Here is a 20528-nt window from a genome sequence, read left to right as displayed (position 1 = left end):
TAAAGTTTTGATTACTAACATTACTAAATTTGTGATTTTAGTGATGACTGTTTTGGTTTTGTTTGATTAGTTTACCGTCCTAGTAACAGTCAGTATCAATTTAGGGCGTAACAGGTTGAGGAGGCGGAAGAAAGCCGTATAACCCGGAGAAAACCACCGACCAACGGTCAGAAGTCGGCAACTGCTCCGTATTGGATTCGAACACGCTAACCCTGGTAAAACAATGTATAAGGGGTAAAGGTTACAAACTGCTTGTTTACGACAATTTCGGAATGATATCTGAAATGTTGGATAACCTATCGCTATTTGATCATGTTAATTAATGCTGTCTGTATTAGTCTACCTGTATATGGTGCCGGTATATAATTATATATTAAAGATTGAGAGAGATTATTAACGTACTTTCGCTGACAACTATCCTAATTAATTTCGTGACAGATATATCCTTATCACTGATGTTAGCATATATCCGGATTTTGGTTCACTGCTCAACCCAGCCTATAAATACATGGGTTTGTAAAATAGTACCTCGAGGGTATCAACGATTGAAGTGATTGCGAGAAATCAACGGTGTGGGGACACACGTGAACACTTGCTTTTTTCGGAATCCTGGACGGTTCGTGAATTAAACATATGTTAGGTTCCGACTAAAGTGGTCAGGATAGAGAACACGGTATAAATGTATAAATAAAGGCTGACCACGATAAGACTTCACTTTCGAGTCGACTAACTACAATAAACACCAAGGTGAGTTGTATGGAACTTTCTTTGTGTATTTAACCATATAAATTCACATTGTAAATCAAAGAAATAGATAACTACATAAATGTAAATCTTTTTAAACAAAAAAGATGAGTAATTACATATGTGTTTAAAATTATTTTGTGATAGAAACAATATTATTTTAAACTCGAATTGATTTGTCTTCAGTATATGTTTTGAAATGAAAATAAAATGCATTGTAATTTGGTCCTTTATCTGGAACCAATTGTGCTATGAATTAAAATTTGGTTTGATTAAACGTGGAGCTAATATTTTTAGTCATTTAAGCGCATGTCAGGTTTAGATAGACACTCTTACCAGCTCTTAAGTAGGGGTTAGTACACCGGAATTACTCAAACACCAAGATAATACTGCAATAACGCTCAACAATTACAAATGTAGTGAATAAAATTATCAAAAGAATTATTTCTGCTGTCATGTTTTTGTTATCGTGTTTTGGGAACATACTTAATAAGTATCTGCAGCGGAGTAATAAATCAAATTGGCCACGGGAGTAATTAAGGCGTCCGGTCAAATTTCCCCTAGCTTTCATAATCCGGATTTCGAGTTCACATTCCATAATGGACAGTTGTCAGATATTTCCTTTGTCGACATGTCTTTAATGCGTATAGTTTTAAAAATGATGAAACATGCAACAGAATCATATCTTAATACATTCAGCTTTAATACATTTTCCAGTTTTGAAAAACTTACTTGCTTTTAGTGTCACTATTTCGGTCACATTTCAGATGATGCTTCTTCCTGCCCTGTTGACGTCCCTTGTGGCGTTCGCGAGTGCCGCCCATACGACATTCCCTCCAGAAGACCACTTTCTCCAGGTCCTACAGGCCATGCATCGCAGCGATACATTCCACCAATTACCCGAGATGGAAAAGATCATTTTAGTAGAACTGATAGCAGCCGCTGAAACTGACACTGTCACCCACTACGTAGACCGAATTGGTCTTGATAGAGTATTTCAGTTCCTTGACCGTATGTATTGAAGACGAAATTTTTAAACGTTAACGTATTTCGCACTCGAAATCTGCTGTGTCATATGTTTTATGTAACGATTTATTGGTCTTAACTTTTCTACTCCTATTTTTTAAACAAGCTGTTTCATATCTTTGCTTCTAGACCTTACTGAATGAAAAGAATCGAGTTTATAGTAGCGCCATATATGAATATCTCCATTTGAATTATGCATATTGTTATATTTAGATATGTTGTATAGGATATATTCACAAAAGATATAAACGGTTTGTATTGAAAAATAATCAGAAACAGAAAGAAGTATATCTTTATTAGATAACTATTATTGTTACAAATGAGTCAGATTAAGACAATGCGAAAGCAATGGAAAACAAAGAATCCACTGGAAATACTAAGCTTGCTATTCCATTGCAGATGTGAATCGAATCAACCAGCAGGAGGCTCACCTGTTTGAAAAATATCTCATTGTGGTATTTATATATACTATTTATATTTCTCTATTATTTTTTTTTATTTAGAAAATATTTTAGATATAAACATTTCTTATATCTGCGTGGCAGATAAATGATGTCAAAACATTATTTAGTGAGGGTTAGGCATGTGATTGAACAGTACTAAACACGAGTACAAATTTATTGAAACGAAAACCTTCTCAAATGATAAGATATGCACTAAGTTTACAATAAAAGAATGTGCAAGATAATACGGAATACTTTTTTGGCGATACCAAAGTGTTATTTATTTCCTGTGTTAATCAGAGCGAATGATAATTTTATATTGCTCAAAATGTCCAGTCTTTATACCGCAGCCGTTATGTAGAACTAAATGCATGTATTCGCTTTTCAATTACTCGTTAGAGAGTTCCATTACAAAGCATGGTCGGTATGACAGGAATGTTGAAACCAGTTGTTTGCTATTTTGTATTGGAGTAAACGATTGAAATGAAATGTGGTCTTCTTTGAGTTTTACACGTTGTATGTGATCTTCGGTTAAAGAGCAATCGAAATTTGTATCTAATGGACAGTATGATTATCTTTTAATAGGAACTCGGACAGGAAGAAACAACAACTATGCCAACGGTAGGTTCTTTCCATCTTTTGAATTATCATATCGTAGGTTATGAGAGCATCCATAAGGTTAAATAAATAAAGCAATAATAAATTAACTTCATACTTTTAGTAAAACAGATGATATCATTTTACCTTAACGATTACAATATATTTGTGCTAATAGCAATACAAAAATTATGAAATTGATCTAAATAAATCCTTTTATTACATCAACAGGTCGGCCGACGAAGTCTCCAAAACGTCATCGATACTATGACCGGTAACGCTGCCTTTCAGCAGTTATCTTCTGAAGATCAGTCTCTGATGTTGAATCTAGCTAAGGCGGCTGAGAATGGAACAGTGACACCTTATATAGAACAAGTCGGATACTCGAAGGTCTTTGCCTTAGTTGAACGTAAGTTATAACTTCTTCCGTTGTTATATTCAGCATATTAAAGACTGAGGTATCTGCCCTGGCGAGTAGGTATTAACTGTGACGTCACTAATTTGCGAGCGTAACGTCATCCTTTTCGAAGAAAACGATGCGAAACTCGCCCACAGAATAATGGGTAAGGGAGCTAACTCTTTAATATGTAAAGTCCAGGAATTTTCAAGTAATTAAGCTTAAGATAGGAATGTTTGCAAAACTACATTTAGGGAACAGGGGTGTTGATAAGCGTAATAATGCAATTACAAGCAGCCAGTATTATAACTGGTTTACCATCGTATACTAGAAACCATTCCTTATATTTTGAGACGAGTCTCGAAAAATTATGTCAGACAAAAACGTCGTATACTTTCTCTTTTTTATCAAAGGCATAATTAACTTGTTCCCGAATATTTATACATATTATTACCACCAACAGTAGGTCAGCATAGTCAATATGTACTGAAAAATGATGAAGATTAACGAATATCTTTTTAACGCCTATCATCGACTATTCGTTTTTTGTTCTCTTATCAACACTATATTTATGGAATGCTTTAGATTTAGAAACCAGGTCTTTTCCTACACTTCGGTCATTTAATCAAACGTTGCTCTCTGGTCAAAACTGACAAAATCCCACTTCTAAATATGTCAATGTAGGCAAACAAAATATGAATATTTTACATACCATATTCAACTATCAAAGTAGGCCATTATAATATAATCTTCTTTCGGGTAGGACTAATGGAAGAACCAACTTGTCCATGTGGATATCCACGTGAAAATACTTTTCACTACTTTTTTGAATGTCTGCTAAATATCAGACATGGAAACAACTAATCTGGCTTCATGATAAACTTCATTATTCAAATTGATATAAATTTAGTGCTAAATGGAAGCGAAAATTTGTCTGATGAAATTAATTCAAATTTATTTATTCATGTATAAAACTACATTGAGTCAAAAAGCAAGTTTTAAGAAAAAAATGTTTCATTAATTTCTCACTCTAAAACACATGTATATTTTTGTATGCATTTACTTTGTTGCATTTTGGGAAAGGGCCTTTATTAAGTTGTTATAACTTGTAACCTAACCCTTGTCATACGCTTTTGACAATAGATACGTTTAAACTAAAAAGATTAGCATAATATGTGTGCAATTATTATTATATATGTTCCATGAATTTAAGAATTTTTCAACTGATTTTGATCGGTTCGTTTTTCCACGAAATTTCCGTAAGATAATACAAAATTTTCAAACTTCAAGAACGCACAATCATATGGTAACATGGATTCAGTTTGGTATTTTGACTGACAAAAGTAAGATTTTAAGCAGAAATCCATATATATATATTTTCGCTAAAATATGTCGTTTGTTCCTTGCAGAAACTTTCTGTAATTTCAAAATTTATACCTTAGTGAATATTGTTGATGTTTTTCCCCAGATATTTCGTCACCAGCTGAGACGCACGTCTTCTTACATTACATGTCGACGGTAAGTATACCTGTAATTATATTGTTATGTGAAACTTTGTAGATATAATCATTAAGACATAATTATTTTTAAAGTATTTAAAATTTAAATATAGTTTAACTCAAACGATATGCATAACAAAGGTTATATATAATACCAGTAATAAGATATATTATACTAATCTTTTCTTTAATTTTTTAACCCTTTGACAAACATTTACGCCAGAGATATATATATACATACCAAAGGTAAATACCAGTGTGTCTTTTGTTTATAATATAATATGTATATAATGCTCGACGTTTTCCGTTTCAGCATATCGCTGCTGAACTCCATCACAACCATCATAACGGGCCTGTTGTAGGGTAAATACCTCGATAGTGTCAGTTGGATTAGACAAATAAAACGTGGCAGCATTATACATATTTTTGTCTTATTTTTATTACAACTTCATATATTGGTGCTATTTTTCAGGTATAACTAGCATGGGAATAACCACTGCCTTACATTATTTTGTTTCCAAACAATGTGTCTAGCAGAAATACATTGGTCAATAAACAGGGGAACAAACTTAACTTATATTTTAGAAAATATAATTATATATACCATGTAATTATGTTATCAATCACATTTATTGCTGAAAACGTTCAGATACATGTATATGGGGTTAACAAATCGCTTTGATTGAGAAAATAATGTGTGTTCGTATTATATCAACATGCGTTATAAAAATCTGTCTGTTTATCGAACTCGAATAAGTTAGTTTTCAAATTTTGAAAAAGACTTTAGCAAGTGTCTTTTAAAAATACGAAAATAACTGAATAGAGTTTAAATAAACATGATAAATAATAGTCTAGCATTGGGGAACTTGATTATAACGTGGTAATTATTTGTTTCTCGTATACATTCAAGGAAATTCGATACAATGATTCATAATATCTTTTCGCCATATAACATAGTACCTGAATAGAGAACCACCATTCTGTTGTTGAATGCTTACTTTGAATATCAACTAGCTGTTATACAGTAAATACAATGTTATTAAAACTAAAATGCGTTATATAAATTAGACCTATGCTAAAAGCCAATAGGAATCAAATGATGATGGAGTTGACCAATCAGAGACACAGTAGTTTTTTACATACTGGTGTGAAAACATAAACGATAACCCAAAGCTTTGGAATTTGTAACATCGGATTTGTCCATTATGAAACACGCGTAGAATGGGATAAATGGGGACTGTTTTGAAATTGGAAAACCTCTGATATGCATTCCATTTTGGGAGACTGAAGTTGGTTCCGAGTTCTGAGTTCCGTTTAAGGAAATTGTCTATCGTTTTAATTAAAATAGGTCAATATGCTTTAGACATATGAGATATTTTGCCTGTTGTCTTTCCTATGGTTCCGAGTTCCGTTTAGCTTAAACGGAACTCGGAACTCGGAACAAAATTCAGCCTCCCTTTAATTATTGGAATGTTCTATGAGAACCAATAAAATAGCAGCAACCTTCAAAAGCCGTGCATGAGTATGTCTTCCCATTGCCTGGAACCATATACTTCTAATGACGTTTATGTTTATAAGGTGTGTTATTTGACCCGGAGATCCAGTTTCCTGCTTTGAGCTCAGTGCTCGTTCCCCTAGGTAGAAGTATGCTTCAATGGTTTATGTAACTGTCCCATTGATATATTTTATTGCTTATACATCGAAATAAAACAGAAACTAAATGTGAGAAAATGAGGTATTCGTAACCGTAAAATAAACTAGTATCGACAGTAAAACTCTTAAATGATTAATTCAGACTTGTGCGTTTAATATTTACTTCTAAACTCCGGAAAATTATAGTTATTTCAAGGAATTTAACAAAAAATGACTATATTTAATTTTGCTGCATCCGTCAAAACAGCTGACGCTTTCTGGACTTTAAGCGTCAAAAAGTAAAGTTTGACAGTTATTCGTAAATCGAATAAAGAATTTAGTTATAGCTGTCAAACTTTACGTTGCTTCAATTTTATTAGATATCGTAAATGCGAATGCGTTCCGTATGTTCGGTAACTTGACCTTCACTATTTACATATCCTCCATCAATACTTTGTGCTTTATCAACACACATACATTTAGTATGTGTAAACCAAGCTTTATCACCATATGGTGATTAATAATTCGTCTTAAGTCTGGTGGCAAATGCCTCTTTACTTAACCCTCTGATGAATAATGCATTGATCTTCTCATTGTGTTAACAAAACATTAAACGTGAATCTTGACATCGGTAGGATTCATTGAATCTTTCATTCCATTTGGGGGAGAAAGGGGAATCTCAACTCGAGGGTTAAGATTCTTCAGTTGTCGCACAGATGGTATGCTGAGTCATTGACAGCTTATAGAGCCTATTCTGAGGGTTGGAAATGATAAATGAGGGTGAATGGTTTTGTCTTACCAATAAAACGTTTTATAAAAAAAAATAGCATATAATTTATTTGAATTGAATTATTAAGAAGGTGATAATAAGCGTAGTATTAAAGATAATTGAACAACTTATGTGACTCTATAAAATTATCAATTTCGTTTTACATTTCATTTTAAAAAATAAAACAGGCCGTTTCGGAAACGTAGGGGAACTTTCAATAATTATTTTAACAAAACATTATTCTTTTGGGAAAAATGGAAAACGAAATATTGCTCTTCGTCATCTCATTTCATCCTATTAAAGGAGATGTCCACAATTTTGCCTCACATTAAAGATACTCTATGGACATTCTCTGTCTGTGTGTAAATTAGTTCCAAAATGAAATTCGGGAAAACAGTTTTTTGATGATTTAAACATAGCGAGTGCAGGTAGCAACATAACTCTGTTTTGTTAACATACCAAGCTAAACATTTCCATTGAAGATTGTTGAGTCCAATTCAAGAGAACATTAGTCTTTTTAGTAATAATTGTAGATGCTAATCATAACGGTAACAGTTTCGAAAGTATTGGTAGCCATGGTAACAAAATGTAGGCCTCTGCCTTGCTGAAATTAAGATAATGTCATATTTAAGTGAAAATTGGTATATAGGGTTATAAAGTATATATGCCGAATAACATAGGAACACTTTCGAAATGCTTGGTTTCCATGGTTACAAAATGAGCTACTCTTGTTTGTCGAGATTTATATATACTTTTAGAAAAGTGAAAAATTGGTACATATGGGTTATGAGGTATGCCGAAAACGATAGTAACAGTTTTGAAATACTTTTTGTCACGGTAACAAAATAAAGTGGCTTGATTGGTCAAACTTTAGATTGAAGCCTTTCTGGTGTTGGCATTCTTTTTAGTTTTAGTTTATTTTATTTCAATATCACATGTAATTCTGCTTCGCTCTTTAATCTACATAAATTCAATTACAAATTGCTTTTATCTACCGAAGAGGAAAGGATAATCTTAATTTGTATCTTTAGAGTTTGATTTACTAACGACAAAACAATTCCAATTAGTATCTCATTTCTGATATTAAAAATGAAACCACCTATTTCACCCAAGATCTTATCTAGTTGTTAGTTTTTTTTGTTATGTTAGGGAAAATGAAATTATAAAAATACACTAATTTTATAGAATATATGTTAGTTTACAAAAATCCTTTCTCGCTACATTTCAGCCTCGGAAATGCTCTTTTCCCGGATTTCAATTTTTTTTTAAATATTTGCTATAAGATTATACATATGACATTTTTTTTTTAAATGATTAACAGTGTGGACAAAATTAAGTCATATAATTGTAGACAATGTATTTTCGGCTAAAGTGGCTTGACAATCGATCCATGGCATATTGTTCTAGCGAGATATGCAAAGTCTTGCACGGGGAATATCGCTGGATATAAGACATCATGTGAACTTTATTTCAATATGAAACTATTATTATGTGATGCGATCACACTAAACTTGTGGACCTATCTCCATATTATATGAGAACGTCACGCGGAGGTTACATGGTAGATTTGATCATTAAATTATTTGATATGCAGAAGGAAAATGTATGTGTTAACCAACCTTTCACCAATTTTGACATGTAAAAGAAATATCTTGATTGGCTAAATATATACTAGCACAAATAATTCACAATCTTTAAATGTTTGCTCGCAATAAAGGGAACAACCAACTAAATGAAGAACTCTAGAGTCGGTCTTGTTCATGTATTAATATAGCAGAAAACTTATATTTGTATATATTTAATGATGGTGAATTTATACCCAACATTAGATAGGGGTTAAGGGAACATGCTTGCCGAGAGGGAGGGGAATAAAGGTTTTCATATTTACAACACTACTCCCCAATAAGTAAAATTCATGTTGAGTTTTTATTTTTTTGGCAAATCTGCCGATATTGATCGTTTAAATATATATTAGTATCGTATAACCTTTAATCCAATCGACGTATCAAAATTTTGTACTTTAAACTGTTTGGAACTATTATGCTATTTATTTTATCTTATTTTTAAAAAGTTTACATTTCTTTGTTTTGCGTTGTACTGTTTATAGTCTTAAGTTTGTTGTTTAAAGATACATTAAATATCAATGTCTTTACATCTCTCGAATTCAGGGCCTAAAACCGGAGGGGATAACAACAGTTTTGCCAACGGTTATTGTTATCAAAATTTCCTTATTTCTTCCCTAATTTCAATTCAAATAGGTTGGTTGATATAATGTACATGCTATTGTGAGAAAATGATCATATAAAACCTAAGGTATGTGTAAAATCATGTCCCTATAATGAAAAAAAAAGATAAGAGAAAGAACGTATATATTTTGAATTTCCACACTCAAACTTGATATTTTGAAATGAATAACTGAAATGGATAGCTTGTAATAAATTTGTTGCGTTCCATGTTTTTTTAGAAATAAATTACTTTACTTTAAGATATGTTTCAAGATGTTTGCGAAAGCCTGTCATATCTGGGTAACATTGACCAACAGTTTTTGTGTATGGATGTAAAGCTGCCATGAAGTAAAATGGCATTTTAAGTTTCAATAACATACATAAACGCATTCAAGGATAAACTAGACAGACATACATAGCTTATGATACCAAGTATGTCTCATAAAATGATTTTAGAATACCTGAAATGCATTTAATCACAAAGAATACGATGTGCCATCGGTACCCCGTTACGAATAATGAATACTCTTCCAGACATCGACTGATGACGACCAATCACTGAAGCTAAATCTATTAGACAACGACAGTGTACCCACGACAAAACATATCGGACAGATGACTAGTATCATTATGTCAGTTCTACCTTACCTATTTAGCTAGAAAATATGTGTTTGGACAAAGCGTGAGTAGACAGAATACTTCTGGCAAAACTTGTAGATGTTCTGGGAGTTGGTAAGTATTACAGATGCTGCACCACTGACAAATTGTATTGTTTAATTATCAAAAACATGACATTATAGCAGGCTGATTATGGTATGCATATTTGCCCTACAATGATATATTTATTTCTATTTAAGCTTGCTCTGATTTGATATCATGCAGTATGCTTGGATGATGCTAAATTAGTCAATTCATGATCTTGATATTATCTTGTGATTAAAACTTAGACGAATCATCTTCAAAGGAGTCCTTGTTTACCTCATTTTTTGATATGCGTTTAAATATAATCAACATTTATTTTCTTATTAAATGACGTTAAAAACGTAATATTGTAACAATATAATTTCATAATGACAAAACTAAATACATGTATAAAAACTTTATTTTATATTTAATTCCATTTCAATTCAGATACGTTCATATATTGGAAGTATGAAATAGATTGGACAATATAAATTAAATAATAAATGTCGCCTAATATTTAGATAGAATCTCATAATATTGTCTGATTTACAAAGATAACGATCTCAATCGATGACATACATTTTGATATTATTCTTCATTTCAGCATATTGCAGCAGAGCATCATAATGGACCTCTTGTAGGGTGACAAACCAGAAAATGTACCTCAAAATAAATCAATAAAACGATACATCACGAACGTTTGATACAATTATCCCTTTATCAACTTGTATTCGATTTGCGACAATGAAAAAGGAATATCTCGATGTAAAGTCGGTCTCTTAAAAACAAATACCTCTTTATTTAGTCAACCCAATACTTGGCTCTTGACATTTCTCGAAGGACATCTTCTGCCCAAAGATAGTTCTGCGAATATTATTTTCTATGAATCTTAAGTATAACACTTACTACAAATGTGCTAATCCATTATAATGATAATCTGATTCTTGATCTGATTCACGTTGAAACGAATAACATATGTTATTGGTAGGTAAACAATTGGTAATATTCGAGAGTGATAGACGTCTTCTTATGATAGTTCAGTGACGGAATCGTCCTTGACCTTGTCCAAGTTCACACAGGTGATGAATCCAAACATGTCCTACAAAGATATAACACATCCATACGTATATTTAGCCAGGACCGACAAAGATAAGGCAGCACTACCATTCACACCACCAAGGTGAGTTGTCAAGGTCTTCAGCTAATCATTTATTATAACATGGAAAACGCATTCATAAAAGCTGTATTTGTTAAAGTAGTTACAGTGGAATTACGAATACAAAACCAATAAGTATACGTTATTTGAATCATTATCTTTAAATTACGGAAAGTTATCGCCACGAAATACTTCAAGGTATGCTTCATACCACGACATAATCTGCCTGATATCCAGTTATTATGCCCATGTAATATTTTTCCATATGTCACTAACGTAATTTACCTGAACACTATCTATTTACTAGGACATTAATGTTGATGTTTGTAAACAATGACGTGATATAAGGATTTAGGTACGCCATGATAAAATGGCAGCAGGCGTAACGTTGGACTTTAGCAACATATTCTTTGAAATTTAAGTAATATGCTTTAACAAAGTATCTGTGTATTCATTTCACATGTGACTCTTGTCTGGCAGTTTTATTTTCACACATTGGATTGGATTATTTATATAATAAATAAGATCATACTTTAAAAGTTCATATGAAATGAACAATTACGTAAAGATCAATATTATTTATTAAAATAACTCAACAACTCGACTAAGTCATTACATTTTATATATATAACCAAACATATATTAATTATGTTGAATGACATTAAACGAATCTAAGAATGCTTAACTTATTTGAATGCAATTTCTATTAAAGACCGTCAACATTTTGTTTACGTTCTAGATGATGCTAATTCCAATTGTGTTAGTTTCGGTGCTGGCATTTGCCACATCTGCCGATCCGACAGTTCCTTCTCACGGAGATCACTTGCTGGATCTTCTGATGGCTATTCATAGCAGTAGCACGTTCCCAAGGTTACCCGAGAGTGAAAAGATCATTGCGATTGAGCTTATTGCTGCAGCGGAATCGGACTCCGTCACTCATTATGTCGACAGGATAGGTTTTGATAGACTTCTTGAGTTCCTGGACCGTAATTATATTTCTTGTTTTTGTAAATTTTTGTATATATATTTCGACATTCTTTTTATTTTATTTCTTTTTATCAAAATAAGTATGATGTAATGCATAACATTGAGTTATATAACTGGAATTTTTAAAAAACAAATTCATTTTTGAAGCGGGCTGCATTTTGTATCCAATACCGTTAGCAGTTATATTCAAGATAATTTGACCTTGAATAATTCGGCAACCTGATCTATTTTCAAATAAAAAATAACCATATTTAAATACTCGACTTGATACGATACAGTAAGTAATGTATCAGGTATCGATTTCTCGAAACAAAATCGCAGACTTAAGTCAAAACTGAAGTTTTTTCTCCTAATGTGACTATATGAAAAGGTATGACTTAAGTCAGTTTTTGACTTAAGTTTGTTTCGTGAAATCGGGACCAGAAAAGGTAAACTGTCTTCCTAATTTGACCTTATTGGTCTCGCTCTTGTAGATATAAATGTTATAAATCAGCCTGAAGCACACCTGTTGGAAAAATACCTGATACAGGTAGGGTATATAACAATTATTATTACATTACATTATGTACGAGATGAACAACTTCCACTTAACAGATTGATTAGCAAAAAGATTGGCCATAGAAATATATTTAGGAAAATAACTTGATATATTGTTTTAATTACTAGTTTACTAAGGTCATTGTGAATAATTTGTTTGCATAGTGTCTTCGATACAGACAATCAAAGCAATAAGAAACAGCGATACATATCATAGGATCATCACTGTTGCAATATGATAATTTTTATAAATTTTATGGACAAAAAAAGTAGTGGGGGAGGAGAAATAGGTTCCCATGTACTCCTCTGGCAGTTTTTCGAAACCGGGGTATGATGTCTAGTTTCATTTTCTGCTTATTGCCATTGACAACTAATGTAATAGGGGTAATATGGCGGCCATCTTGGATTTCAGTAATCAAAAATGGCCAAAATCACACATTCGCAAATACGCGCATAGATAGAGAAGCAGACAGCACACAGAGGCAAATAAGCATTTTTTTTGACATGATTGACACATGCTGAATAGGATAGAATCATAATAATGACGTTACGTCTTCTCAGTTTAGTGAAATGGTGGAAATATGAGGACATTTTCAGCTTTTTTTTCACTAAAAAATCGATAAATGACATAATTTTCATCACAAGAAAAAAATTGATGGACAAAACACCTTGTAACAGTCATTTCAAATTTAACTAACCCTTGTGTAAACACATGTGTACTATAAAAAGTTAGACCGCATGCGTAAGATGGGTAAAAGAGAGCCAGCCCCCCCCCCCCCCTTCACCGAATGAATTAAAACTCCAAAAATCTGACAAAACACATTGTAACAGTTATTCTAAATGAATTGCCTCTTGTCTATTGTGTATTATAAAAGGACAAATTTATGTGTTTTTGAAGAAGAAGCGAGATGGACTCTCCAACACCACCATTCATAGAGAAAAATAACATAATTACGAAAAATACATATTCCAAGAGCCAGTAAACATCCAAAGGCTAGTTCACATGATTTATATATAATTCAAACAGTTCCCAATTACAACTACAACGTGGTTAGCACCGTAATAATTTCTTTTTAGTGAAAACAACTGGAAAACAAAGAATATTTCATATTCAATATTAAACTACGACAGTGCCAATGAGATCGAATTATTCTCCTTGAATTGTTTGTCCTGAAGACACGATAGCACAGCTCATTACCACACAACTTAATCCTTCCAGTCTTACGACAGCTCCTTTGGTTTTCACCAAGCTGCTGCAGGTTTGCAAAGGGTTTTTGTTCTCAAAAGGAATAAATGTCCACATAGATTCCGACGATTCCGTCATGCTCCACTAAGTTCGAGAATCTTTGGAGTCGAACACCCGTCTGGTCCTTAAACTTTTGCTCAAAGTCGACTTCATTTCTTACAGAGAAAAGTCCGAGGTTCCAAGATTTCTGACCTTTATCGGCTGGTCAAACTTTAAAGTGCGTTGGTTTGTCAGTTATCTGGGTTATTTCAACTCTATGGCAGATGTGATTCCTCTAGAGAGACTTCATATCAGACCTCTCCAGATGTTCCTCCTCGCGAAATGGGTTCCTGCCAGCAGGGAATGGGAGGCGTGGCTTCCTGTCAACCAGGCCGTCAAGAGGTTTTCGTGGTGGTGGATTCTGAAAGACTATGTTCTGCAGAGGTATGCGTTGTTCAAGCCAGCTCCCACCATGACCTTGTTCTCGGATGAAGGTTGAGGGCCTTACTTCGACGGCAATTGCCGGCCGGGGAGTGGTCTAGGGATCAGCTCTCCGAGGACATCAACGTGCTGAAGATGGGGGCTGTTCTGTTGGCTCTGTAGGCTTTTCAGAATATTTTGCATTTCAAGGTGTGTTGTGTGGCTACGGACAACTCTACAGTTGTCGCGTATTCGGAGAGACAAGGGGGAGGTATCACGTCCTTTATGCCCTTGCCACCAGTAACATTCTTCTCTGTCAGGAAATGCAGTTGACTCTCTTAGTCAAGCATCTTTCAGGCAAATTGAATGTTCTGGCTGATAATCTTCCCAGGCGCCGCCAGCAGGTTCTGACTGAATGGCAGCTAAATCCCTCGATCTTCAAATGGCTTGGGCTGTGGACGATATATCTCTAGATTGGGAGGGGATGCATGCTTATGCATTCCCATCATTCAACCTGGTGGGTAGGGTTCTAATAGAAGTTATGATAGTATCACTGTTCTCTCTTTCTGATAGTGCCCCTGTAGTCGATACAACCATGGTTTCCGGAGCTCTTGTCGTTTCTGATGAATGTTCCTCTGCTTCCCCCCTTCAGAACCAATCTCATGCGCCCGCCCGAGATCCTCTACATTCACGCGTGGAAGCTATCTCGGGAGGCCTCGCTCAGACAGGGTTTTCTTCGGACGTGTCAGCTAGCATCGTCCGATCAATAAGGTCTTCATCACCTGTCATGGAAGATCTACTGTGATTGATGTATCGACAGGAAAATTGATCCGGTCAAGGCCTCTGTCCAGCTGATTGCGGATTTTTTTTCTCTATGTGTTTAGGGAACGTACTATTGCACGCTATCGCAAAGCTATTGCAAGTGTGCTGTCGTTTGGTTGAAGACCAGAGGCAGGGTCTTCCACCTCTTTGTCTGCCTTGGTTAGAGTGTTCAGTCTGGACAGGCCTAGGGTACGGCATTTAGCTCCAAGTGGAATCTAGCACTTGTGTAAAGTCACTGAAGAATACTCCTTATGGGCTTATGGGTCTTTGTTGTCGGTCTTCATTAAGTTTTTTTTTTACTTTTAATACTGTCTTCCTGCTTGCTCTAGCCTCAGGCAAAGAGGAGTGATGTCAATCTGTTCACTCTTCGTGATTGTGGTTAAGGAGAATGATTGGTTGTTTTGTCCCTCTTGGGCGCTTAGGGTTTATCTTGATAAAACTAGGGGGCGAGGTAGTATTCTTCTTGGTTCAGCAGAATTTCTTCTCCCAGTGCAAATCTGGATGGATATATCAGGTGATCAGGACTGCTTGGTAATGCAATTTCTCAGGATGAGCAGTCTAATGATCAATCTCTGGCGAAATGCAAGATGAAGGCTCATGCGGTTATAGCCGTTGTGGCTTCTTTGCTCTCCTTAATGGATCCTCGTTCCTGGACATCATGAATGCTGTTTTTTGACGTTGTCAGTTTACTTTCACTGACTTTTACCTCCGATCCATGTCCTTTCATTCTGATGGACTTTTTTCCTAGAGTCCGGTTGTGGCGGCTCAGTCTGTGACTATTCCTCCTCAGCAGACATTATATGTATTTATAGTTTCAAACTGTATGCGAGCAGGCATCACCATAGTACACCATTTTTCACGGGGAGATATATCCAAAACTTCAAGGAGGATAATTCGAACTCAGGGTACTTTAGTTGAACCGACAATTTATGAAAAAATCTATGTTTTCCAGTTGTTTCCACTAAAAAGAAATGAATTATTAAGGTTATTGGGATCTGCCTGAATCAAGCATAAAACATGTGAACTAATATATAAACTTTATTTATTTTACATCGATTACGAAACAAGTTATACAACTTATGCAAATAACTCTCGATGGCCCAGATGTAAGCGTGCAAGGGATCTTAGTGTGGAAGGAAACCCACGTGATCGGGCAGGTAACCTCTAACCTTTTCATGTCCGCTGCGGGGATCGAACCCAGTTCGGCTAGGTGAAAGGCGAGTGGCTTAACCACAACACCACACGATAATCCGATGTGAATTAGGCTGTGGATGTTTACTGGATCTTTTTTTTTGCAATTATGTTATTTTTCTTTATGAATGGTGGTGTTAAAGGGTCCATCTCGCTTCTTATTTTAAAACCATAATTTTGTCCTTTATAATGCACATATGTTTAGTCAATTTAGACTGTTACAACGGGTTTTGCCAGAATTTTTGAAGTTTTAATTTATTCGGAGAGGATGGGGGGATAGGGGGTTGGGTGTCCCTCTCTTTTTCCCAATTTACTCATGTGATCCATCTTTTTATAATACACATATGTTTACACAATGGTTAGTTCAATTCAGAATGACCGTTACAAGGTGTTTTGTCCATCATTTTTTTTCTTTTGATGAAAATAATGTCTTTTATCGATTTTTATCAGTAAAAAAAGCTAAATTATTTCCTTATTTTCCAGCTATTTCCCAAAACTGAGAACGTCATTGATAAGATTTTTACGTATTCAGCGTGTTCCAATCATATGAAAAATGTGTCTATTTGCCTCTGTGTGATGTCTGGTTATCTATCTATGCACTTATGAGCGAATGTGGTCATTTTTGATTACTGAAATCCATGATGGCCGCCAAATGACCCCTATGGGACATTAGTTGTCAATGGCAACAAGCAGAAAATGAAAATAGATGTCATACCGGTCCTTAAAAAACCATGTTTTAAAAAAACTGCCAGAGGGAAACATCGGAACCTATTTCTTCTCTTCCACTAAAGGGGTTTAACGTAAAAGTACGCTATTATCTCTCTTATTTATCTTTGTTTCAGGAACTTGGACAGGAGGAAGTATCAACAGTAATGCCAGCAATAATCCCTTCCTTCCTTTGTTCCTAACTTACTTACTTACTTACTAGTTACATATTTATTTACTTACTCATCTGGAATGCATTATAAAAATCTTAAAGTATTGTTTAAGAATATATTTGCAAAAGTACTAAGATTAAAAAAAGAAATTAAGATATACCTGTGTATTAAACAATTCAACAATTGCTAAATAGAAAAATAAGGGTCTACATTTCGAGAATACGGGATTTGCATGTTTAATAGAGAAATACAGATCTATATGCAGAAATACAAACATTGCTAAATAGAGAAATAATGATGTTAGCTGTCATTATCCTGTTCTAGAAAAAAATGTTAATCTTTAAAGAAGAAGAATAAAATCTGATTTATGCTTATAAATCCAATGGTACGTTTGATAAAAATGATATATACGGCTTTAAACCGATAGGTCGGTCGACGCAGCCTCCAGGATGTCCTCAGCGCTATCACTAATGACGCTGCCTTCAAGACTTTATCTGATGATGACCAAGCGATGGTGCTGAACCTAGCTAAGGCAGCTGAGAACAGCACGCTTACTGTTTATGTAGAACAAGTTGGATACTCGCGGGTACTCGCCGTAATTGAACGTAAGTTCCGGTATCTAAGAAAAGAATATTAAGAAGATCTGAAATGAGTGTTTGTTTCATATGAGATTTGATATATTAAATGAGTGTTTGTTTCATATGAAATTTGATATCTTAAATGAGTGTTTGTTTCATATGAGATTTGATGAAACGGTTCTACGAAGTTATAAAATGACATCTTTGTTTAACGTTAAACTTTTGAACTCTATTGATTGTAGTTATCAACACTATCTATAAAATATATACTATTTGGCACAATAACAGAAAAGTATATAATCAAATATATTGATACGATATTGATTCAAGTATGTTTACTTTAATATCAAATTTTGGTAGTACAGATAAAATCTAAGCGTTGCATTCTGCAAGTAGATACGAAGACCTCATCAAATCCATATAACTGATAAATTACACGCTTGCATTAACCATCCAATCTGATATGTATCATTACTGTCATGTACTACATAAGGTCGCTGATTTCGTCTGTTTTATTTTGCGTCGAGTCAGATGCATCCCCACAAACGAAAGAAAAACAAAGAAAGGACACGCACATTTTTTTTCTTCAAATTTTACATCTATTAATTATTTCGTCATTGTTTTTGGGTAGGATGATCCATATGAAAAAGAAAAGAATATACTACGAAGAAAGAAAAAAAAAATCTTCTTTTAGTTAGTGCACAAATGCTCAATGGACAGTGTGGAGATGAGTCAAGTATTTTCAATTAATTTTACAGATATAACAGCACCTGCAGAAACTCACATCTTCCTGCAATATCTATCTTCAGTAAGTATATTTTTTGAATGCGTTAGGATTGATGAACTACTCTAAAACATAAAATGCAAATGATATTGTAATACTGTGATTTATAGACTAAGTTTAAAACCGAACCAATTAAGCATTTGTTATGATATTTTTACATGAATTTGGTGTGTAAACTACACTTGTTATTCTAGTATAATATAATAACTAATTATCATATTTACATTAACATGTTATTTTCGTTATTACAAAAGAAAAGAAATTAAAAAGAAAATGATGAAGGAACTAATTAGTAAATAATAACACTTAATTGTTTAGTCCAAGCGATAAACAAAACTGTATACAACACTTTGATCCATTTAAGATATTTAAATTACGCTGTATTTTGATAAACTTCTACGAATATTATATTGCTCCATAGTAGATTCTCACACTGGTGTGAAAATAGTCTGTTCTTGATCTCTTGACCTCTGATGAAGATATTACTGCGCCAAAGTCTAACTGTCAATGTGAAAACTGGAAAATATCATACACTTTATTTGGTAGTTACCCACAGGTTACATAAAATGACAATGTAAATCAATGAGTATTTAACGCTCATCAACAAGAAATAATCGAATACAATTCCAATATTTTGTTTTCATCAAATAGAAAAAATGGTTTTAGGCAATTTATGTATGGAAAAAATTTGCATTCGTAACATTTTAAAATGGGATGGATTTGTGTGCAGCTTCATAATAATCCCGAAAACAGAAATGTACAATTTATTGCGTACTGTCATATTATCGCAATTTGTTTTATATAGAATGCAGAAGCAGATTATTACCTTAATCATATTTCAGTTTGTTATAAACTGCTTGATCATCGTGAAGTCTTATCATTTAGGCCAAGGTTAAATCCTCAAAGTTCCGTGATATCTTTGATGAAGTGTCGTTTTCATATATTATTTTACAATATCAGACCGCCTGATCTGTCAAAGGGCAAAGTTAATTTCAACAGATCAATTCATAGAAATAATCCGTAAAACGTTATTGATATCAAGCTATAATTGGCTTATGAGAATGGTTACAACTAGAATTTATACACAGTTGCCTCTTTGAACCCACAGAACTCTATAGGGAACGTTTTTATCAAATAGGCCATGGAGATACCGATAACAATGTGCATTGCAATTTATTATTATTGATCTATGCCTATCTGCAGATTTCCCAATGTAGAAAAGTAGATGCCTTAAAATCAAATTATTCAAATGTAATGATAGCGCCAATATTTTCTGTTTTAGCATATCGCTGCGGAACTACACCACACTCATCAAAACGGACCTATTTTAGGCTGACAGCTTTAAAAATTTCAGCTTGTATCACATAATTTTACAATAAATTGATGGCAATTATTTTATGTTTTTTTTTCAAAACTCCTTAAAAGTATAATATAAATTGTTTGTTTGATAAATCATATTGTGCATCAATTAAATGTATATTAATTTTATCTACAAAAGTGAGTCAAAGTAAATATTTTTGTATATTATGGTTCTATTCTGTATTAGTATAATACAGAGTTATCTGCCCTATCTGGAGGGTAGGTGTTGATTGTGACGTCATGGGTTTGCGAGCGTAACGTCATACTTTTCTGTGAAAATGACGTGAATTGCACTCACAAAATAATGACGTCACAATAGATACCTACCCGTAAGGGAGCTAAATCTGTTATATGCAAAGACGGAATAATATTTATGACACATATAACCGTTGAACTGCATTCATTTGGCAACTATGGGAGTATAAATGTTAAGTAGAAAGCAGGAAATTTAATGTACCATATTAGAGCCTCATGTTGACTTTACCGCTGTCCATTTGGTATTCATACTCCCATAATTGCTCAACTGATTGCAATTCAATGTTTATATTTACACTTGTTGATATCAACTGTATGAT

General features: G+C 33.8%; 2 protein-coding genes across 2 annotated transcripts; both read left to right on the top strand.

The window, feature by feature from the left end:
* The first annotated feature begins 593 nt into the window (after positions 1-593).
* On the top strand, positions 594-5123 carry LOC138329928 (uncharacterized). The gene is made up of 7 exons (XM_069277211.1): positions 594-747; positions 1512-1755; positions 2170-2225; positions 2799-2834; positions 3042-3219; positions 4676-4725; positions 5020-5123. The coding sequence occupies exons 2-7, from the start codon at positions 1512-1514 to the stop codon at positions 5071-5073; spliced, it is 618 nt and encodes a 205-aa protein (XP_069133312.1). The 5' UTR covers positions 594-747; the 3' UTR covers positions 5074-5123.
* A 5997-nt stretch (positions 5124-11120) lies between these two features.
* LOC138329916 (uncharacterized) lies at positions 11121-19987 on the top strand. Its single transcript, XM_069277200.1, has 7 exons — positions 11121-11196; positions 11912-12158; positions 12633-12688; positions 17197-17223; positions 17660-17837; positions 18569-18618; positions 19877-19987. Exons 2-7 carry the CDS (start codon positions 11912-11914, stop codon positions 19928-19930), a joined length of 612 nt encoding a protein of 203 aa, XP_069133301.1. The 5' UTR covers positions 11121-11196; the 3' UTR covers positions 19931-19987.
* The last annotated feature ends 541 nt before the right edge of the window (positions 19988-20528 follow it).

Source organism: Argopecten irradians, chromosome 8 (assembly GCF_041381155.1).
Source record: "Argopecten irradians isolate NY chromosome 8, Ai_NY, whole genome shotgun sequence".
Lineage (NCBI taxonomy): Eukaryota > Metazoa > Mollusca > Bivalvia > Pectinida > Pectinidae > Argopecten > Argopecten irradians.
This window is presented reverse-complemented; position numbering and strand designations above follow the sequence as displayed.

Bases quoted from the DNA above. Each gene is read 5' to 3' on its own strand.
- LOC138329928 (XM_069277211.1), top strand. From the start codon at position 1,512: ATGATGCTTCTTCCTGCCCTGTTGACGTCCCTTGTGGCGTTCGCGAGT. The intron at 1,756-2,169 runs GTATGTATTGAA...ATTCCATTGCAG, and splicing joins AGTATTTCAGTTCCTTGACC to ATGTGAATCGAATCAACCAG. The intron at 2,226-2,798 runs GTATTTATATAT...ATCTTTTAATAG, and splicing joins TTGAAAAATATCTCATTGTG to GAACTCGGACAGGAAGAAAC.
- LOC138329916 (XM_069277200.1), top strand. From the start codon at position 11,912: ATGATGCTAATTCCAATTGTGTTAGTTTCGGTGCTGGCATTTGCCACA. The intron at 12,159-12,632 runs GTAATTATATTT...TCGCTCTTGTAG, and splicing joins ACTTCTTGAGTTCCTGGACC to ATATAAATGTTATAAATCAG. The intron at 17,838-18,568 runs GTAAGTTCCGGT...TTAATTTTACAG, and splicing joins GGTACTCGCCGTAATTGAAC to ATATAACAGCACCTGCAGAA.